The 23323-nt window shown below is 38.9% G+C and overlaps 1 protein-coding gene across 4 annotated transcripts in view; it reads left to right on the top strand.

Annotated features, from left to right (window-relative positions):
• The window catches only part of LOC134528446 (V-type proton ATPase 116 kDa subunit a 1), a 74496-nt gene that overhangs the window by 37927 nt on the left and 13246 nt on the right, over nucleotides 1-23323 (top strand). For 3 of the 4 annotated variants that reach the window (XM_063362061.1, XM_063362059.1, XM_063362058.1), the window contains 9 exons: nucleotides 9328-9454; nucleotides 9985-10161; nucleotides 11433-11645; nucleotides 14366-14516; nucleotides 15791-15930; nucleotides 16020-16253; nucleotides 19852-19964; nucleotides 20454-20578; nucleotides 21113-21228. In XM_063362061.1, coding sequence (XP_063218131.1) covers nucleotides 9328-9454; nucleotides 9985-10161; nucleotides 11433-11645; nucleotides 14366-14516; nucleotides 15791-15930; nucleotides 16020-16253; nucleotides 19852-19964; nucleotides 20454-20578; nucleotides 21113-21228 — 1396 coding nt within the window. Of the gene's footprint in view, nucleotides 1-4426; nucleotides 4525-9327; nucleotides 9455-9984; nucleotides 10162-11432; nucleotides 11646-14365; nucleotides 14517-15790; nucleotides 15931-16019; nucleotides 16254-19851; nucleotides 19965-20453; nucleotides 20579-21112; nucleotides 21229-23323 lie in introns of all 4 variants that reach the window. The other variant, XM_063362060.1, reaches the window with a different exon arrangement.

Genomic DNA, 23323 nt, shown 5'->3' with positions numbered 1-23323 from the left:
TGGGCACGACGTATACAAAATATACACAAATACATAAAGAAACAAGAAACAAAGGACAAGACATCCATACACACAGACAACACAAGGACAAATACAAATATAATACTTAAAATAATAATTAGTACAAAGTGGTAAGATAGTAAGCAGCAAGACATAAAATTTAATAGAGTACAATAATGTAAACGTGAAAGAGAAAAAATACTGACTATAATTAGTATGAGGATATAAATTACATTAAATACTTTAACATAGCTCTGTACACAATTAATTTGACTTGGTGTTGTGTCTATTATAGTTTTTAACGAGTCTATAAATAAGATCATTCTTGTTATAAATAGTAAATAAACTAGAAAAGAGGCGAGAATTGAATTGGGGGATTCTCAATCCGGTGTTCTCAAGAATATAGCTACATTTAATTTTATAGTTATAAATGTTATGTACAAAAAGATAGTCCAAATGGGCTCTACGGTCTGCTAGAGGAATAAGTTTGGGATGCGGAAAACCTCTATGAATTATTAGTTGAGACAATTTGTTTTGTAAATTTTCTAGTTTCTCAATATCAGTCGACCCAATGTCATTCCAGATAGTTGAACAGTATTCTAATTTAGATCGAATTAATGCCAAGTAAAGAGAAATAATTGAATCAGAATTGGTAGCATAATGAGTGATATATTTTATAATAGCAAATGTTCTTTTTGAAATGGAGTTTAAGTAGTCGATTTGTTTATGAAAAAATAATTTTGAATCTAGAAAGACACCAAGGTCTTTTATAATGAAAGTTTTTGAGATTGGGTTACTATTCAGAATGTAATTATAAACTATAGGGTTATATTTCCTAGTAAAGGATATTACCTTAGTTTTACTATCGTTAAGATTGACCAAGTTTAGAAGACACCAATTATTGATTTCATTAATGTCCCTTTGTAGAAGAGCGCAATCATTGACTGTCGATATTATTTTAGAGATTTTCAGATCGTCAGCAAAGAGTACACCAGTTGAGTAATTAAGGACCATGGTAATGTCATTTATAAATATATTGAAGAGGAGAGGTGAGAGAGTGGCACCTTGTGGTACTCCAGAACTAGCATGGTGTAAAGAGGAATTATGGTTATTGACAGATACAAAGAAATATCTATTATTGAGATAGCTAGAAAACCAGTTCAAGTAGTTAGTACAAAAACCAAAGTCTGATAGTATTTTTAAAAGTAGCGAATGGTTTACTGTATCGAATGCTTTGGCTAGATCAAAATAACAGGCATCTGCCTGACCTCTGTTAGTAACTACATTATGGATTGGGTTAAGAAAAGTAATTAGGTTAGTAGCCGTGCTGAGTGGCTGATAATTTATTTTGAAGTTGAAAATTTAAAACTTTGTGTATAATTTTTTCAAATATTTTTGCGAAGCCATTAAGTAAAGATATTGGTCTGTAGTTTGACACAATCAATTTAGAGCCATGTTTGTGTATCGGAATGACCTTTGCTATTTTCCATTTGTCAGGGAAAACTTGAGAATGCAAACTGGTGTTAAAGATATGATAAAGAAGAGGAACTAATAAGTATGAACACCTTTTTAAGATAAAATTAGGGATGCCATCTGGGCCGGTGGATTTGGATGACTTGAGAGCCTTGATGCCCCATAGAATAAGGGATTCGGAAATGTAGCACATAGGAATAGAATCCGAGGACATGTTTGAAGACGTCACATTATTGGTTGAAGTCTTGTAGACACTGGAAAAATATTGTGCAAAAACATTAGATAAAACATTTGGATCATCACAAATATCATCATTGATTTTTAAAGAATATTGTTCATAGTAACCATCTTTCATTAATTTAACATACTTCCAGAATTTCTTTGGATTTTTCTTGATGTTGTTATTAGTAGAGCGGATCCAATTAATTTTATCACGTTTTATATAAGATTTTGCCATTTTGCGAAAATGTGAAAACTGTAAATAATAATAAGGATTGTTGGATCGTTAAGTTTGTGAAAATGTTTTTTTGATTTTAATGCTTGAATTAAGTCATTAGAAAACCATAATGGATATTTGGGTAATTTTTTAGAAATTAGTGGTATAAATATGTTCATATTGTCAGTTATACAATTTGTTAAAACATCCACCTGATGATTAACATTGGTTGATTCATAGAAATGAGACCAGTCGTAATTTTTTATGGAGTTATAAAGACCTAAAAAATTACCATCCTTGTAATTTCTGTAGGGAGGATAAACACTTCTTGAGCTAGAATAAATTTCAATGTTAATGTTTAGAGCTGGATGATACAGATCTTCTTTGGTAAGTATTTCAGAGGCTTGCGTTACTGTACACTGAGGTAGATTTGTTAAGCATAAATCGAGAAGATTTTTGCAAGGTTGGGTGTGATTATATTGGGTCAGACCCAATGTAGACACAAAATTGAGAAGGTAATTGGCTTTGGATTTGACATGTGAATGAGTAATGTTTGAAGAGTGCCGAGTGAGCCAATCAATACCTGGAACATTAAAATCACCAAGAATTAAAATATCTTCTTGAGTGGTAGATAGTTTTTCTTCCAAGTGTTCAAGGTACTCGAGATATTTGTTCGGCGAGATGTCCGGGGCTAGGTAGATAGTTCCGATGATAAAAGTTGTTGCATGAGACGTTTTTACCTTGATCCAGATAGCTTCAATACCGGGAAAGTCGTACATGTAAACAGGTAGCACTGATAAAAATTTGGTTTTGTTAAAGGCTGAAAGTACACCACCCCCTCTATTTTTCAGTGTAAGTTGAGGATTTCTATCATTTCTAAAAACTATATACTGGTCTGTGAAATAGTGAGAATTTATGTTGTTATCGTTGAGCCAGGTTTTTGTTAAACAAATAATGTCGTAATGAGAGTTTAAAAGGTTTTCCAGAAATTCATTAGACTTAGTTCTTAATCCTCTCACGTTTTGATATGCAATATCATAATTTCTAAGGAACTGCTTCACTGTGGGAAGTAGGATGCTCCTCCAGCATCAAATTAGATGTGGAAGTTGACGCCATTGGATTAGGAGGCATGATGGTCACTGCTGTATTGTCTTGATTGGTAGCATTAGTGTAGACTTGATCGGGATGTAGTTTACCGTAAAACGGGCTAATTAAACAGCCACTTGGCCAAAACACAATATTATTGATTCTACTGAAGTCATTTTCAAGTACTGATATATGAAATGAAGCATAAATATTATACTTCGTTCTTGTCAAAATTCACTTAATTAACACAGTCCTCTTTCAGCTCTTCAATCACTTCTCTTACACTTATGTTCAGTTTGTGTCTTGATAATATCATAACATATATCATATCAGTAATAATGTCGAGGGTTTTTTCCCACAATACGGGTCGAGCTTCAACTAGCGAAATCAGCGAAATCCACATTGACTTCAAAATTACTCATGTTGCATTAATCATGCACAAATCGTTACAAACACTGTACGAGTCACATCCGGCGTGTGTTTGCACCACTGACTGCCATCTCGCCCCTGTCCGGCGACCTGACAGTCTAGGCTAGTCCGGGTTCCATGGTGTCCGAGGTGCGTGCATTGCGATGTATTACTGTACGTCTGATTTCGCCCGTCCGATGCTGGACGGGCAAAAACTATCATTAAGAAGCCTAAGGATCGGCAGTTTGAGAGTCTTTCTTGTACTGGAAGACATTTTCAGTTTTTTGAAACATAAATTATATTTTTAAGAATTTGTAAATTTTTTTTTTAGGAATCTCTTGGTTTATGGTTCCAGCCACTGTGTTTTGTGCAACTTTTCAAACTGGATGTTAAACTTAATTGCAATTTTTTCAGCCTCGTACGAAATGAGTATGGTTGTTGCTTAGAGCATTACTTTTAAGGGCTTTTGCTGACCGAGAGTCTTGGTACTGTCTGTCCTTTTCAGCTTGCCTCCGGAGAATGTTGTTAATGGGAGTGCCAATACGTCTGCCTTGAGTTTCTGTCTGGCAGGCTGAAGTCGTAACCTGACCGGGTGGTGCATGTTGCAAAGTAGGCTTTCTGACAAGCAAGAGAATGAGATTCGTGATTTTGGTGCTTGGTGGCAATAATATCTTACAATGCACATGTGTCACTACCACTAAAGCTTGCAAAAGAATTTTTTTTTTAATTAGGTCTTTTCTAAGATTTAATGAATATGTTGTGGTTTAAGAGAAAACATCTGTTGGCCTGTGTGCGTGGCACATTGTCTGGTAAACGAAGGCCCACCGCTGGAAATGTGAAGTTGATGCTGCCAGCCGTCGACCGGCAACCGGGCTCTCCATTGGCACTCCGCAACTAATGCTTGGCCTCAACGTGTTCAGGGCTGCCGGCATGATAGTCTCAGATTTACTAAAATGAGATGTACTTGCTGATTGTGATGTGATGATCTCTTCTGTCGCGTGACCGTTTGTCTGTCCTGTGTAGCACGAGGGGGGCGTGAACCCCACCGAGTCAATGACGCGGGCTCTTATTAGTGATGACTCTATCGCACGCCAGCCTCCCTCAGCCCCTGTGCAACTTGGGTATGTATAGCCCGCTAATAGCTACCTCTGTGCACCTCTAGCCTCTTGCCACTAACCTCTAACCTCTAACCTCTAGCCTCTAACCCTTCTGCCAGCTATTCTCTCTTTCTCTCTCTCTCTAGCACTCCCCTTGTCGCAGTGGATAGGTTACTGATTTCCTCTCTAGAAAATCTAGAATTCAGTTAAATTGTGAAATTTTGGTTAATTTCTATGAAATTTAATTGATATAACTGTTACTATGTTAGTTACCAAAGCAAATCCATGATTTAAAAAAAAATTCTTGTGATATATGTTTGATTTGTGGAAAGATCAAAGTTGTTGTAGTAGTTAGCATTTGGTTGAAAATTTATTCTCTTGCTCACTTGCACATGACTGCATGTATAGTAGTTCACACTTATAACTAGTATTGTTTTTTTTTTGTTGCTGTGCAGGAATGAATTTTGTAGACAATCTGTTGTTTGCTGGTAGGTGTGAGTGAGCACGCTGGCCTGTAGTAGTGCGAGCTAGAGAGGTGACACCCAGCGTGATCCGACAATGTTCGTCGCGATGTCGCAGGCGGGCTCTTGCCCGGGGAGTGCCACTTCATTGTACTGGTGTACATTTGATATCTCACGACCAACGTTACCGTTCTTCGGCTGAAGCTATGAGCCGTGCCTGGTCCATAAGGACAATACAAAAATAGCAAAATACCTTGTTTGCTCTCTTGTGATATTAGCACCACACGTATTGGTGAAGCTATTGTTTGCTTACTGAGGTAGTGATTTTAGGCAGTGATCATTATTTGAAACTGCCCATGATGTAAACATTTGCGAGGACAGTTCAAATGATAACCAAGAATGATTGAGAGTGACAATCATTATGTCTGTATTTATTACTCATTGGCAACATTGAGCATTGTTTATATACTCTCTTAATTAATTTCATCAATAAATCATTGAATATAGATGTTAGGATTTCTTTTTTGCCAGCACTTCATATTTACTTTCTTTGTGTGTAAATACAATTTGTTTTTCTTTCTTTTCATTCCTGTGAAATGCGCTTGGGGAGAGGACTAACGGGAAGCTAGGGTCTTTGATGTAACACTCCACTAACCTGTATTTGGGTGTGCACGAACCGCCTGGCTTCGTGTGTCTGGTTGCAAGTGGAGCTGGCGTGCATGCTGCTGGGACCGTGCTGGTCTGCTTGCCACTAACCTTCCTTTCCCGAGGAGTAGCGTGGACGTAGCGTGGACGTAGCGTGCAGCATGTGGTTACTGTCGGTTGATTTAAGGCTAGATCAACGCATATTGGCTGACGGAAATGAAGAAGGCAATGTTTTTTTGGTAATTCTAAGTAGCGCCACAGTGTGATGTGTGTTGGTGTTCCCACCCGGTCGAAGGCGGCAGCAATCCCGTTGCCTCATCAAGAGCGACGCGTCAAGATCACGGGCATGCCCGTTCGAGACGCTTCTCCCGTAACCCTGGCGACTCTGTGATGTTGTAACATGTAACACTGCGTTGTATTTCATAGCAAACCACCCTTGTATCTTATGTTAAGCCCATTTCGTATTTCTGGCTCTTGTCGCGTATCCTGCGGTGAGCTCTCTGAGCCTTAACCAAATGATTTTTAACTCTTGAATAAAGGACTTAAGAATAAAAAAAACAGCATTTGTAGAATAAATTAGTGTCAAGTTTAATCTATTTCTGATTATGTTGAAAATTAAATAACTTTCAGATGACATTCAAAGATACTGTGTATCTGAAAGCATTCAAAGTGAATTTTTGTCCTGCGACTTAAAAGTCATTGTTGGAATATTTGGATACAGTATAATTTTGTTCTCAATGATAAAATTGCTTTTAACTGACGTTATGTCCAAGAAATTGTGATTGTCCCCATTGCAAGAATTGTTCGAGGAATGTAAAAGTGCTTATTGTCAGATGCAGTATTCTGTTAATTACTTTTGAGTGCATTTTTTTTCTGCTGAAGTCGTTTGGATGTTCTGGTTGCTCTGTGAAGGAGTGTGTTCTAAGAATGATCAGGTTTGTGTTAATTATGCTGTTTGTAAGTGCGAAAGTTAGCACAGGAGTGTGTGGTGTGAACGTGTTGGTTGGCCTACTAGTGACGCATGTCTTGTGTATTTTAGTATAGTGCTGACAACAACAAAATGCTGGATGTGGAACTGGCCAACAGCCATTCCATTCCATCACGCCACGTTTGTAGCGTAATCCCGTCAAGAACATACACTCTCGCACTTAGCAAAATGCTTATCCACCATCCCAAATGCCATCAGCATCACACTAAAAACAATAATTATTTTTTAAAATGAGACAACTTTTGTCTGTGAAAAGTTGTTCTGATGTATCTGTACGGGTCCTTCTGTAATTGATATTTATGCTGTGTAAAGAAAATTGAGTCTCTTTAAGCAGTTATAACCAAATACAGGTCACTTAAAAAGCAATGCAGATACCATTTACGTTAATAAAAGAGGGTTTGTCTGTCTGTAGTTGGGTACCGCGGAGATAGTAAGGCTTAGAGCCATGAAAATAGGTTTGTAAATTGTCCAGGAATAAAGGGTCAGTTTGCACCTAAAAGCATTTTTTTTCTTTCCAAAATTGATTGTTTTATTACAAAATTTATTTTTTTATTTTTTGATCACATTTCCCTGATAATCTCCTGGCAATGACTATTACATTGTAGATGCTTTCTTCATACACACCTTTAAAAACATATATATACAGCCTTAAAAACTGTTGAATCAAGGATGGGGGTTTTTGTATTTTTTTCTTCTGGTTATCTTATAATAACTTTTTTATAACTTGATTTTCAAAATTAGATGTAGTTTTAGAAGTTATACTTCTTTAGGCACGTTATATGAAAAAATAATGCGAGTGAATTTTTATGATGTGCACGTATCATGTAATGAAATTTTCACAAGATGATAAAAGGCTACATATAAATAAAAATTACATATGTTCATTTAAGTACTATAAATTAGTGATTGATATTGAGTACTGGTCCATATCATTAAAAACATTTATTCACTGTGAATGTTAGTGATAGAAATTGTTCTATAAACTTTTTCGAGTGTATTTATGTAAGTGAGGTTAGGTTGTACTTTAGGGACGTTATAGTTTATTTGCATTATAAATTATTACATTATTATTTAATAAATGATAGAAATTAATAAATTATAATAATCATTTAGCATATGTATTGATTTCCATTATTAATTGAAATTTATCTATATTATTTTACAAAATTAAATAATTTTATACATGTTAATATTATTATTGAATACTGAATATTTATTTAAAAAAATTTAATTTAGTAGAAAAATTACTTTGCTAACCGTATTTCTAATATCTCTCCAATACTTTTATTTATTATTTTAATTCTATTATTAATATGCTTTTAGAAATAATAGTTTTTTTCTCACACCAAGTAAGTCTAACCTGTAACTCTCCTACATAAGTACATGCTCCCATTTTTTAAATATTTTATTTGAGGTGTGGCAGTGCATGTATAGCGAGCAGTGTGTGTGTGTTCTGCCTGAGGACTGGCGTAGCGAAGCGCGGGCACCCACATCACATAATGATGTAATAATAATATATTAAATAAGTGTGTTTCAGCATCTGTCTAGGTACTTTTTTAATTTGAACTGGGTAACTAAGTAATGTAGTGTTTTTGTACACGTAAAGTCGTAACTGCAAGTTGGCCAAGTTTGCTGCGTGTAAATGTAATAATAATATATAATAATAATTTATTTCCCATTTTTTTACACTTTGTTAAATATATTCACTTAATTAACCAGGAAATTTAGCACTCACGAAAGCAAGCTTATATGTGAGTGCATATAGTCACTTCAAATGACGTGCGGTATTTTGACAATTGTAAAAATTTGTAATTGTATAATAACTGAGAAATAAATATATAAAATATAACCTAAGAAACTTTACATTATTTATATAAAGATGAAAGTTAAAACATTTTTTTAATTATAATTCAATATTATGTTTAAACAAAAAAACGTATAAATTATAACATTGTCTTTGTGCACGGCTGGGACGTGATTGCGAGTGTGCTGTGCGTGTGTGGACCAGTCGTGATGTGCTGTGTGGTGCGTAGCGGAGTCAGGGCTGTCATCCTCGGAGCCCTGCCCGTGGCTTGTACGATGAGCTCTGAAACAAGACCGGCTGGTGGAGTCTTGTCTTTTTTAGTATGTATTCATTTTCCTTCAGGGTTAGTGCCAGCAAGCCTTTGAAGCTGCAGTATTGTTTTCTGTTCGCTAATACTTGGCAGTTTTGCTGCAATATTATTTTACCTTGCTTCAGAGCACATACATAATTTGCTAGGCTTATCTAATACTAAACTGTCCAGTCTTTCATGTTCGGTCATACCCAGGCAGCAGTCTCGACACAGCAAGTGGCTTTGTTTTAATACGTAACTCAAAAAAGAGCCTGAAGGACTGGATATATTTCTGGATACAATTATGCTTCATTTGTAATAATTGGTTTGGAATTTTTGCCTTTTTGATTTTGTTTGCAATATTGCGGACCAGCGGCAGTACATCTTGTGATTTCTCGTCACTGTACGTATTCACACTTTCTTCTCTTGTATGACTAATAAGTAGCCGAGTGCTTAGTTAAAGGGACATACAGAAAGTCAGTTACCATAGGAGTCTGTGGAGGTTTTGCTCTGGCCGTGGGCCTTGTTGAAGTGGTCATGCCACAAGAGTAGTCACTGTAGACAGTAGATTGTAGACTGTAGACTGTAGCGTGGTGCCTGCATGACGCCGGAGCTGAGTGGCGGCTGTGCGTGTGTTCAGCTTCGTAGCGGGCGTGATCTTGCGGGAGAGGATCCCGGCGTTCGAGCGCATGTTGTGGCGCGCCTGCCGCGGGAACGTGTTCCTCCGGCAGGCTGAGATCGACACGCCCTTGGAGGACCCATCGACGGTGAGTGCCAATGGAGATCCTTCCCTAAAAACTATGCTAAAACAATTCTTCGTTAAGGTTTCCTCCTTAATGAAAATTTGTTTCAGATTTTAATATTTTCTTATGGTTTATGAAATAAAAAAAATAAAGTAATATAACTGAGGTTATTTAAAAATTAAAGATATAGCAGAGACTTATTTTTATCTGTGCTGGTTCCACATACACATCCTTACGTACCTATTTCCAACATTTATCTAAGTGTTTCAAAAGTTTTTCTTCCATTCCTTTTACAGTGCTGTCGATTGTAGTGTGATGAAATAATCGATAGTTGCCTGTTGCTATAGTGAAGTGTGGTATGTCTATGAGTTGCTATTTAAATTTGAATTTTTGGATAGTTTGACGACTAACTATTATCAGTGATCAGGGAAAATTTTCTTGCCAGCCTGGAAAAGTAGGGGAAATGATAACAGGTTTGCTAGCCACCCTGTGTTGTCTCTACGACGACGAGGCGGGATCGCTCGGTGTGAGTGGTCGGTTGGTTTGCACCGCAGGGCGACCAAGTGCACAAGTCTGTGTTCATCATCTTCTTCCAAGGCGACCAGCTGAAGACCCGCGTCATCAAGATCTGCGAGGGCTTCCGCGCCACGCTGTACCCGTGCCACGAGACGTCGAGCCAGCGCAAGGAGATGGCGCTGGGCGTGATGACGCGCATCCAGGACCTCACCACCGTGAGTAGCGCGGTGCTTCCCTTCGGCTGGCCGTCTTCTCAACCGATCATATGAGACATCACTTTTCATCGTATTCACATATTATTTTATGTTCCTTGAAGCGATACACCCTTTTAAGTTTTCTCATTATTTAAATTTCGTTGGAAGTAAAATAATTTTTTTAATGACTCTTTAGTATGCGGTAACCCGGTGTCCATATCCTCTTATATGAGTAGCGATATGTCATGTTTGTGGCCAGTGATGTGGGAACTTCGCTTCACCAAACAATACTGGGGCACGGGTCCACATTCTGGAAAGTCACAGAATTTACTCTAAATGCTGGAAAATAGTAATTTGGGGGTAAAATGACTTGTTCCAGTCTGCCATCACCCAGACTGTGACTGCATTTTTTTTTCAAATGGGGTTTTAGTGCACTCTCTTACACTACAATTTTTTTTTATTATTCTTGGTTAAATATGGAGATACTGGAGGCTTGATGTTCTTAATTTTTTTTTCGAGAACTATAAAAATAGGTGTAATATTAAAAAAATAAACATAGCCAAGGAAATTTGAAGTTTTTGTCACAAAAGTTTTGGGGAGCTGTCAGAGAAATTATATTACAGATTTGTGTGGCCACCCGTTCTGCAGTTTGTCGTTCAAACCCTACCCCCTCCACTGGTCGCAAGGCACTTGCAGAGATCTCAAAAAATGTACATTTGTGTGAAGTTACGCTTGCTGTAAATATTTGTTTACAAATTTCACACACACACATTTTCTCTCTCTCTCTCTCTCTCTCACATACTCACTCACACTCACACTCACACTCACACTCAAACTTTGACCTTTGAGCTTTGTTTTGAATCATGCATTTGTGTTATATCTTTATCCCGATAACCACATGTTTGGACTTGTGAGTGGAAGACACAGTGTCTACAGATCATAAAATGTCACAAAAAGTAAATAAACTGGTCTGGTCATAAAAGTCAAAGAAAAGTCCCTAAATAAACACCAATGTAGCTGGGAGTCAAGATTTTTTTATTTACTTAATTAAATTACAATGTATTAAAATGTAATTTAGAAACTTACAAAGAAGCCTTACTATTAACTCTAAACAAACTTGAGAAATGAAGTTTATAAAACCAAACTAAGGAGTCACAAATAAGCTTTACTGAGAATAGTGTGTAGAGGTTATGTTGGACTTTCCAAGAATAGTTTGGTAAAGACACTGAAACATTGTAATAAGCTATAGTCGTGGGGCGGAGAGCTGAGGGTCGCGGTGTGCGTGGTCACAGGTCCTGCAGCAGACGCAGGAGCACCGGCGTCGCGTCCTGGTGGCCGCCGCCAAGAACATCAAGAACTGGTTCGTGAAGGTGCGCAAGATCAAGGCCATCTACCACACCTTGAACCTGTTCAACCTGGACGTGACGCAGAAGTGCCTCATCGCCGAGTGCTGGGTGCCCGTGCTGGACCTGGAGACCATCCAGCTGGCCCTGCGGCGCGGCACGGTGAGTGGCCGTCCGACCGTCTTCTCCCTCCTCCCCGCTTGGCTTCTAGGCCTTCGCAGGTCCTTGTGGCCAGTAGTGCCTGATGGCCGTCCGACCGTCTTCTCCCTCCTCCCCGCTTGGCTTCTAGGCCTTCGCAGGTCCTTGTGGCCAGTAGTGCCTGATGGCCGTCTGACCGTCTTCTCCCTCCTCCCCGCTTGGCTTCTAGGCCTTCGCAGGTCCTTGTGGCCAGTAGTGCCTGATGGCCATCTGACCGTCTTCTCCCTCCTCCCCGCTTGGCTTCTAGGCCTTCGCAGGTCCTTGTGGCCAGTAGTGCCTGATGGCCGTCTGACCGTCTTCTCCCTCCTCCCCGCTTGGCTTCTAGGCCTTCGCAGGTCCTTGTGGCCAGTAGTGCCTGATGGCCGTCTGACCGTCTTCTCCCTCCTCCCCGCTTGGCTTCTAGGCCTTCGCAGGTCCTTGTGGCCAGTAGTGCCTGATGGCCGTCTGACCGTCTTCTCCCTCCTCCCCGCTTGGCTTCTAGGCCTTCGCAGGTCCTTGTGGCCAGTAGTGCCTGATGGCCGTCTGACCGTCTTCTCCCTCCTCCCCGCTTGGCTTCTAGGCCTTCGCAGGTCCTTGTGGCCAGTAGTGCCTGATGGCCGTCTGACCGTCTTCTCCCTCCTCCCCGCTTGGCTTCTAGGCCTTCGCAGGTCCTTGTGGCCAGTAGTGCCTGATGGCCGTCTGACCGTCTTCTCCCTCCTCCCCGCTTGGCTTCTAGGCCTTCGCAGGTCCTTGTGGCCAGTAGTGCCTGATGGCCGTCTGACCGTCTTCTCCCTCCTCCCCGCTTGGCTTCTAGGCCTTCGCAGGTCCTTGTGGCCAGTAGTGCCTGATGGCCGTCTGACCGTCTTCTCCCTCCTCCCCGCTTGGCTTCTAGGCCTTCGCAGGTCCTTGTGGCCAGTAGTGCCTGATGGCCGTCTGACCGTCTTCTCCCTCCTCCCCGCTTGGCTTCTAGGCCTTCGCAGGTCCTTGTGGCCAGTAGTGCCTGATGGCCGTCTGACCGTCTTCTCCCTCCTCCCCGCTTGGCTTCTAGGCCTTCGCAGGTCCTTGTGGCCAGTAGTGCCTGATGGCCGTCTGACCGTCTTCTCCCTCCTCCCCGCTTGGCTTCTAGGCCTTCGCAGGTCCTTGTGGCCAGTAGTGCCTGATGGCCGTCTGACCGTCTTCTCCCTCCTCCCCGCTTGGCTTCTAGGCCTTCGCAGGTCCTTGTGGCCAGTAGTGCCTGATGGCCGTGCGGCGCTGCACGGTTAGTGGCCGTCCGACCATCCTCTCCTTCTCAGCTGTAGCTTCTAGGCCTTCACAGAGGTCCTTAACAGAACACAGAACTAAATGACGTCGTTAAAGCGCTTTTGTGATTCCCTATTTCCTACAGCTTTTGTACTAAATCGTAACGTGCTTGCGCAAGGCAGACAGGAATTCCCAGCGAACATTTTGTACTGTGTTCAGATTGCTGTTTTCCCATAGTTAAGTAAAAATGTAAAACCTAACCATTTCTGTTTATTCTTAAGTCAACAACAAATCATAAACCATTACACTTGTTTACGTAGTCATATTATACGCACACGTCTGATTCTTAATTTCTCATTTGTAAACCCATCTTAACACATGGCATATTATATGTGATCTAATAGTGAATAACATACATAAAAATAAAAGTTTTTTGTAAGTGAAACATTACAATAGATTGGCTTATTCACATTTTACTTTACCTGCCAATTATTGGCGGCTGGCGAACTTCACGTTGGCCCTTCCAAGCAACGTGTCTTAAGGTCTCTTTCAAGGTGCTGAGCAGACATGGCTTCCACTCCACTTTGCTGTATTGATGGTCGAGACTAATTGAAGCGTGGACATGTTACACTTTATCAATATTTTCAGTTTATACCTTAAAATTGTACTTAAGCGCTTTGGAATATGTAGTCCTTTAAAGAATTTTTATAGTACACCCAAAATATCTGTAAGAAACTTGAAAAGATGTATATGTTATGAACCCTAAAGAGGCATTACTTAAAAGTGATGAGGTATAGTTATTGGGCTGTTTGATGATGCACTGATGTCAGTGTACAGCTCAGGTGTGCACTTATCGCTCTGACACGCATTATCTCCAGTGACTTCTTGCGTTGTGGCCTTTCTTGGTTGCTACACCTAGTGGTTGTTGGTTAAATTGAAGTATATTATGAATCCGAGAATTATTGGAGCCTAGTCCATACTCGTCCAACAAAACCAGAAGGGCTTCGATGAATACACACGAAACACAAGCTGGCTGCGTGTACAGCCCCTGTTTCACAAGGGAGCCATGATAGCTCTGTGTCACCTTCAACACTCATTGCCTCTCGAGTGCTGTTGGTGTCAGCACGACAGCCTTTGCCGATGTCTGTACCAACTTCAGTGTCGGTGTAGGTGGAGTCACTGATTTTATCAGTTTATGCACCCCTGTTTTTTTTTTAATGTTGATTTAATATTGGAATCCTTCCTATAAGTTAAGTCTTGTGGGAAGTTGCACGTTCAGAGTTCAGACTTAACTAATTTTTCCTTCTGCTTATACAGATTTCATATAGAATGAACATGCCTGCTACAGTTATTGTTCACAGCAGCATTAGTTTGGGTTGTGTTTTATTCGACGAAAGATGATTACATGCCAAGCATCCCAGAGACCAGAACCTGTCAACACTCGTGTCCCGTCCCGTGTGACGCAGGAAACCAGCGGCAGCTCCGTGCCGCCCATCCTCAACAGGATGCAGTCGTTCGAGGAGCCGCCCACCTACAACCGCACCAACAAGTTCACCAACGGCTTCCAGGCCCTCATCTACGCGTACGGTGTGGCCAGCTACCGGGAGGTCAATCCAGGTAACCTCTCCAGCTCCCTCCAGAGACTGGCTGCAAATCTGTATAAATGGGAAGCCTACAACTCATGTAGTTTTGGTTCCCTACCACGTTCGTGCAACTTCGGATTTCTCTCAAAAATTGAAATTAAAAAAATCGAAGGGTTAGGTTAGGTTAGGTTAGGTCAGGTCAGTCACAACTTGCTTGTTTTCATTGGAAATATCTGATTTAGCGGCTGAAGTGGCGTTAATACCAAAACTCAAAACTTCGGAAATCTTCGGAAATTCTTGCAGGGAACCGAAACTACGTGATTTGTAGGCTTCCCCTATATAAATATTACTAAAGTTTTTTTATATATATTTTTTTTAATTTTTTTTTATTTTTTTTTATTTTTTTGTCTAAACACCTTAGCTCTCTGTATGCGGCATTTGGTAGGAGTAATTTCTCGAATGAAACGGAAGTCAACTTGAACGGAAATGTGTCTCTACAGAAATCTCAAAAAAAAAATGGTGGAACTACGTCATTCATAAGTTTGTATTAACTTTTGCAAACTTCGGGGATTGTACTAAGCATATCTGTGTGCCAAACTAAACTGTATAATGATCCAAAGGTACTTTAATACTTTGTTATAACTTAAGTCATAAAAATAAATGACAACTGAAAAAATATGCATTACAATTTTGATAATCCTTAGTTAACATTGAAATGTAGTGATACATTTCTTCATACTGTAGAAACACAAGAAATTGTTAACCTACATATATTTGATGTCATGTTGAATAAAATAATATTTGTAATGTTGAATCTTGAATGTTGAATCAGCTGAGTGAGGTTAAGGTTGGTTTGTTGAAAGTATGTACGGACTGAATTCTGTCGTTTAACCAAAAACCAATATACATATAATTTGTGTTATAATTTGTGTTTTAAAATGTTTCAAGTTAATTTTGTTTTTATGTGCACCTGCCCTTGCGAAGTAACCTTAATCGATTTTCGCAATGTTGTAGGTAACTACACCAGTAAATTATGACATGATTTGTAGTAGCCTGCCATTGATTCAAAGTAGCGCTGTTTTGTTTAACGTGAAATTTTTATTTCTGTGCACGCACAATGGCAATGGCACTTATGTAGCATTAAATACAATGCAACAGTTTTGGTTTAGTCATGGTTGAATGTGGAGGGTCTTGTGTACAATTCCGCACGAGGAGGCAGTTATTGCTTTCAGTTGAACGTTCCCTTAATGCTTAGATTACTCCTTCAATTTCTCTCACGAAGGCTGAGCGAAATTCTTCGTTTTCCAGCTCCGTACACGATCATCACCTTCCCGTTCCTGTTTGCCGTGATGTTCGGGGACTTCGGACACGGCCTGCTGATGATGCTGTTCGCTGCGTACATGGTGCTCAAGGAGAAGCCCCTGGCCGCCAAGAAGATCGACAGCGAGGTGACCGGAGGCGGGCTGTGTGTCTGGTCTCGTTCGCGAGCCCTCCCGGGCAGGGGACGTGAGTCGCTGTGTTTCCCTTGCCGTTGCAGATATGGAACATTTTCTTTGGCGGCCGGTACATCATCCTCCTGATGGGCCTGTTCTCCATGTACACGGGCCTCATGTACAACGACGTGTTCTCCAAGTCGGTGAACATATTCGGATCCTACTGGAAGATAAACTACAACATCTCCACTGTGACATCGAACAAAGATCTGCAGCTGGACCCGGCGTTCGACTACGAGCAGCATCCGTATCCGTTTGGACTGGATCCAGTTTGGCAGGTCTGTCACGCCGTGTGTACTGTGTGTTTATTAGTTTCTCTTGACTTGCAATACAATTATCATTGAGTTTTCTAATACAAATATTGAGTTCAAAAATTATGAGATTTATTTTATTTTTAAATTTTTTTGTTAAGACTAATTTGGTGCTACATTTAAAGTCATTATTTTAACAAATACATGTTGTACAAGGTATTTCAAGTTGGCAAGCAGTTTGTTTGCTTACCTTGTTTTGAACTTACTGGATAATTTACAAATTACAATCAGTCCCCCATTCTGAACACAAGTGATTTGCTGCCTACTGTGTTGAAAATAACTGGTAGTTATACCACACCCATTAATGTATTAAAATTGGGAAGTACACTGTACTGCAACATGTTTGTTTTGACAGTTTAATTATTTATTATTATTTACGATTTATTTTATTTTTGTTTGCTCTATGTATAATATTATCTATTTTCAGAAACGGCAATATTTGGTTATGTATGTCTATGAAAAAGTGATTCTTTGGATTTTTACCGGACTATTTGAACGAGGTATTGTTGATACCCCTCTAAGGACTAATGGACTTGAAAACTGTAAACGGTAAAATTAACGCCGTAATTTTATAATGTAAATTATTATTTTAATATTTATGTATTTAAATTTTAAGTGAAATTTTGTTATCCGCGCAATTGTTGCGTTCGGAGTTTACGTTTTCGGTAAGAAATTATGTACCTGAAACGGTCCTTTTGGCCAATCACGGGCCACCATTTAAAAGTGAGTCTTACTGGTTATTTTGAGGAAACTAGTAAGAAAGAGAGTTCTACAATGGCCAGCTGAATGAGCGGCAACTTCGTGACGTCGGCGATTTTAAATCCTGAAAATTAGCTATCTAGCATCAGGCATCCCGGATAGTGGATGATAATTATGAACCATTAGGGAGTTCAGAATATTTAAATAGGATTTATCTAAAAAGATAAATATCATAGGAGTGATTAACGTGAGTAATAAAAGTGTCCAGATTTTTTTGTGTCCTAATCTTATGCACGAATCACGAAACTCCCGTTTTTACGTCACATCATCGCCGAAACTTATTATAAACATTGATTTCACGAATTAAATTGACTTTATAGCTGATTTAAATAATACTTGGACATAAATTTTACGAATTTACACATTAATTTACAGACTCAGTGGTCCTATAGATGAGAGGCTCTGAGCTCTGCCGATGAACTATCTGAACCTAACTAGCCGAGGTAAATTGATTTAAGTTCCCTAAAAACATTAATTAAAAACTGTGTAGTGTCAACGAACCCGAATTAAGACTTTTGAAAATAGGTAAATGTTCGCAACATAACTCCTGGTAATTGAACTTTTATTGAATTACTATGATGTCACCGTTAAGTTAGGTTGTTGTTTTGGATATGAATAATAATTAAATATATTAATAAGATTGAAATTTTGAAATAGTTTTACATTGGTAATAAAATAATTCTATATTTATCTTTCAAAGTGTTGTGTTGTGTTATTTGTAATTCCACCTACTCCAGTGTATATTTATGTATGTTCCAAATCAATCAAATAACACCTAACTGTGACTTACCTTATGTCAACATTACCAGTGAAGAGCCACACAATTTAAGAAATCTAATTTATTACACAGTTTTATTCAGCCCAACGTTTTAGTGTGTGTGTGGGGCCTAAACTACTAGAAAGTTCCCCCACATATTTATTTGGCACTCCAAGTGGGGCCTATTTATTACAAAACTTAGCTTCAAAAGTTCCCCCACATACACATTTTTTTATTTTGTAAAATAGTGGTTCTCAACCACAATTTGATATGAAACAAAATCTGTACACTGAATACAAACAAATATTTTTTTTTGTAGTGTAACTGTGTATTTGTAATAAAATTGAATACAAATAATAAATTATTCATATTGATCTTTGAAATTTTTTAATATTCATACAAGCCTAACAGTATAAGAGTTGTTTAATTTATTTTGGTCTAAAATGTTAACAAAATACTTTGCAACTTCTTTGGTTGTATGTATCTAAAACAAAACAGATGTTGCGACTCAAAAGTATACATTAAAATAAAATTAAAAAGGGTTTAAGATTCCAGATGAAATTAGCAGACATTGTGTTTATAATATTACTGAACCAAAATACAGTTTACCTGGCTGGTTTTAATGAAAACTCATGAATAACTAGAGTTTAAATATGTATGTAAATATGAGCTCATATAATCACTAATTTGGGAATACAGCATTTTTAGAAAATTTTCACATTTTTTTCTGAAATGGATTGCATTGGATTTCAGGTATTTTGCCATTCGCGAAAATTGTCTGAATCGACATGTAGAATAGCAGATTCTGGAAAATAAGGCAAACAAGAACTGAAAAGAAAGGTTAGATAGGTTAGCTGCATAATTAAAACCACATTTTTTTTAATTTCATAATTTTAATATTTTTTATAATTTTCTATATAATTATTGTAGCTGACTTAATCCTAACCAATCTATCACACTACCGGTATATTATTTGTCTAATTTTCCAGAAGCTGTTACATGATGTGAAAAAAAAAAATTAGGGTGATTATCATTATTACATACTACTCAAATTATATATCCTCATAGTATTTAAAAAAAAAAAAAAAAAAAAAAAAAGCAGACAAGATGCAGAATGCATAATAGCACCTTAAATAAAGAAAAATAAAGTTGCCTCACATTTTGAATAGATACTCAAAGATGTAAAGGTAAAAATACAGGACGTATCTCTTTTTTATGCAATGTTTTCATGGCATATTCTTGCATGATAAATCCCTTATATACCGTATATACTCGTGTATAGCGTGCCCTTTTTTCCCCTCAAGTAAAGGAAAAAAATAAGGATGCGCGCTATACACGGAAAAAAAAAGTGATGGGGTGGGGCGGGTAGGAGGAGTGGAAGTCGTTAACTGCCGGTGATGGGTGACGTTTCTGGCCAGCCCCCACACATACGCACAAGCAACAAGGCCTCTCTTTCACACACACACACACACACACACACACACACACACGCACGCACGCACGCACGCGCACGTCTCTTGTTTATTTTTAGACCTCCCCCTCTACAGAAAGCCAGCGCAGCTAGTAAAATAAAAGAGAGAGAGAGAGAATGTTGTCGCCATTCCCCCCTCCCACTTCCTTGCTTCCTCGTCGCAGCTGCTACCGGTGAGTCATCTAGTTCGCTGCGTCCCGTTCCTGCCTCCCTCCCTCCCTCCCGCCCCCGTATCAGTTGTGACGATACAGCGCTTCATTATCTTCCGTCTACACAGCAGAGTTTAAGTATTTTCCTGACGCATCACCATACATCAATTTAAATTATCATTTGTTTCATACGTAATTACTTAACAGGTACCACAAAATGTTAGTAAAATTTATTTACGGGGAAAAAAAAAATTTTCTTTGGAATTTGTTGCAAAAATCGTGGTGCGCGCTATACACGAGTAAATACGGTAATCTAGTATTAAAAATACATGTTATTTCTCATTTAATTTGAGATGAACCTTTTGTTTAAAAAAAATATACCTCAAGTTATTTGGTACTTTTGTATTTATTAATACATTGTTGTTGTAGGTGGCTAATGCAAACAAGATAATATTCTTGAATGCTTACAAAATGAAAATCTCTATCATCATTGGAGTCCTGCACATGATATTTGGTGTTGTGCTCAGTGTGTGGAACTACACGTAAGTGAAACTCTTGCAATATGTGGAATACTTACTGCTTTACATATAGTTGCTGGTGCATTGTTCCAGTGGAGTGGTTTCTTCTTTTCTTTTAATATAAAACACTTTTTTCATTTGGCATGAAAAATAAAAGTCTGATTCAAGCATATTTTGTTGGCTAGACTAGGAAAGAAAGTTATTATTTTTTTTTAATGTGAAGAAAAGATTATAAATTTAGAAGTTATCACTTGAGTGGCTAATTGGTGTTAATAAATGGGTTAAAAGGAATATGCAGCTTTTTATCGGAAATGTGTTAAACCTTTTGAGTTGCATAGTGAATGTTTGTTTTGCTCCTAAAAGTTTATTTGTATGGTAAGTTTCCATTTAAATTGTGTGAAAAAGGTATAAGTTCAATAGTGACCTGTACAGGTTACAAAAAAAATTTACTATCAAGAATTTTAAATTAAGTCAGTAGTTACATGTGCTATCTCCTTGGTGCCTTGCTCGCAGGTACTTCCAGAAGCGGATCGACATAGTTCTGCAGTTCATTCCTCAGATCATCTTCCTGGTGTTCCTGTTCTTCTACATGGTGCTGCTGATGTTCATCAAGTGGACCACGTACGCCCCCAGGAACCGTGAGTAGCACACACGAGCGCTTGCTAGAGGGACCTTGTCTGCCTGTGGCAGACTACAACATCTTTCATCTCAGGGATGTTTCCTTTCGTACCCCGAGGTGAACATAATTCAACTCAGCAAACAAAACCTCGAGTAGCAGCAGATGATATTTATTAACTGTTGCTTTCATCTACCCCGTTAGTCCACATAAGCAAGCCTGGAAGAAAATAATTCACTTGGTGTAGCATTATCATTTAACTACTATAGCAACTTTTATTAGTAGCACACAAAATCAAATTACGTTGATGGATAGGAAAACCTTTTAGCTAGGGTTTTGCATTCTCTTCAACCTCGCCCGTGCACCGCCCATCTTTAGAGGGCCTAAGAAGTGATTTGTTGCTTACTGTGTGGTAGTTTTCAACAATTGCTGTATATGTAATTGTGGGTAAAATAACTGGCACAGCCCAGACTTGGGAACAGACTGTAATTTCTGTGTGCGTTCAGAGTTTCAGTTAACTTTCGCGAAGGTGAGTGTGTGTTCCGTCTGTCGGCAGCGACCCCGACCAGCCCCTACTGCGCCCCGTCCATCCTCATCACGTTCATCAACATGGTGCTGTTCAAGTCCAGTCCTACGCTGGAGGGCTGCTCCGCCTTCATGTTCGGTGGCCAGGTGCGTGCCCGCTGCTTGTACCTTGTGAAGCACTGGATGTCCCCCAGGAGTGTTATGTACCCAATAACTAAATTATAAATGGAAATGAAATGAGTAGTTAGAAAAAGAAAGAAAAAAAGGGGTCGAATCTAAACGTGAACGAAAAGAAATTTTTCTTCGGGAATGACCAGAATATTTTGTTTTCTCAGAGATTACCAACGGACAAAAAAAGAACTCTGCATGATTTAGGTAGTGTTCCCTATTGGAAGTTGCTGTGAATCTGTACATCGTACAGCATTGCAGGACCCGGCTGTCCACAGCTTTTGCGAGTACTTGTTAAAAGGGATAAATACTAGGGATGGGCCGGTCAAATCCTCGAATCCTCGAATCCCACCGAATCTCTAGTATTCGAAAGATTCGAAATTCGAGGGAAAAGATTCGGGATTCGAGGAAAAATATTGATGTAAATGTAGTACTTTAAAAACTTAAATGCTTACAATTTACTTGGCCTGTTTACGTTTTCCTTGGAACACATCCTATTGAGGTACAGTAGAACCTCGTTAATACGTGGTCAGGACCGAGATAATCACGGATTACCGAATTTCACGGACTAGCGATTAAAAGCCCGGAAGGTCTTGTCAAACTTCTCAGACACCGGCGTGCAGCTGGGTTAAGGCCGTTCACGGTAAAGGCCGGCCGTCTTCGAATTAGTGTCTCGGCTTAAAAATGTCTAGCCATTAGTTCACGGTCATTTACAACAGCCGAAGAGAGAAAGATAAGATCGTGCTGACCTTGCGCACCCCCCCCCCCCCCTCCCCATCGTACAGTTGAATGCCAGCCAGACACGTCACTCGCCGTCACTCGCCAGGCGCCTGCCGTGCGTTGGCGGGAGGAAACAAACAAAGGGAGACGGGAAGCAGACGTCAAGACATCCCCCTCAAGTTTAAAGAGTGACAAATGTGACAGCTGAAAGGGGGGCGACACAAAGGGTCGGTACAAACAGCGTTGCAGAGTTTGGCGGCCCAAGCGATGGCTTGTAGTGTTTGCCGGCCGCCGGCCGGCATGACGTTAATTTTAAGCACTGACAATTTTTACTTCTCTTTTTTTTCTTCTCTTTTAAATCGTCCCGGATTATCCGATTCCCGAATTAGCGCATCACGGATTAACGAGGTTCTACTGTATTGTAATTTAATTCATTATTATATAAAAAAAAATTATGAAGCATGTACTGATTTGGGAAACTTACTTTATATTCATGAAAATGAATGCATTGTCGCTACATTGGCATTAAATAAGGCATAAATCACATATGTATTCTCAGAATATGCTAAAAAATAAAATAAAGCACATTTAGGATCTAGACTAAATATGAATCTTGTTTTTTTTTTATATAACTTTACCGAGAAATCTGTTACTTAGTAATACAACAATAATGCCGACTTTCATCACAAGTTACGGTCGCACATGTAGTAATAACAATGAAATAATGAATAACAAAAATTAATACATTATACAATTATTATTTTAATCGCAATTCAATTTTAAATATTCTGATACGTTCTATTTATGAATTTTTTTAGGACCAAGTTTGGTTTGTGTAGACTACCAACGTTAAAATATGTATTATCTGAGAATTCCATGATGGCCAACCAATGAATTTGTTAGCCAATCATTTTGAGCAACATAAAAAATAACTAATATTAATATAAAAAATTTTAATGGGTAAACTAGAGAAAACACCCCGTCACTTTTAACTTCGGGCATATTAATCATTATGCTTTAGTGAGGCTTAATTTTAAAAGACGTACAACAATATTTCTTATGGCCTAAAACCATTGAAGCCAAGATGGCGCCTTTTAGTTAAATATTTCAGGAATGTGTTTACCTTCATTTGGGACTTTAAACAAATGTCAAGTTGGTAACTACAAAATATTGTTCCGTCGGATGTTGAATTTCGTTTTCTGATTTCCGTGGATACATGAATCACTGTACTCACAGATAATGTCTGAATGCCTTAAATCCACCAAGTCGGATTCTACAGCAATTGATGAAGTGACCAGATTCTTACGTGATCCTACAGTTAACCCAGAAATAAACATTCTCGAATACTGGAAAA

Source organism: Bacillus rossius, chromosome 1 (genome assembly GCF_032445375.1).
Source record: "Bacillus rossius redtenbacheri isolate Brsri chromosome 1, Brsri_v3, whole genome shotgun sequence".
NCBI lineage: Eukaryota > Metazoa > Arthropoda > Insecta > Phasmatodea > Bacillidae > Bacillus > Bacillus rossius.
Note: the sequence above shows the minus strand (reverse complement) of the source record. Positions and strands in the feature narration are given on the sequence as shown.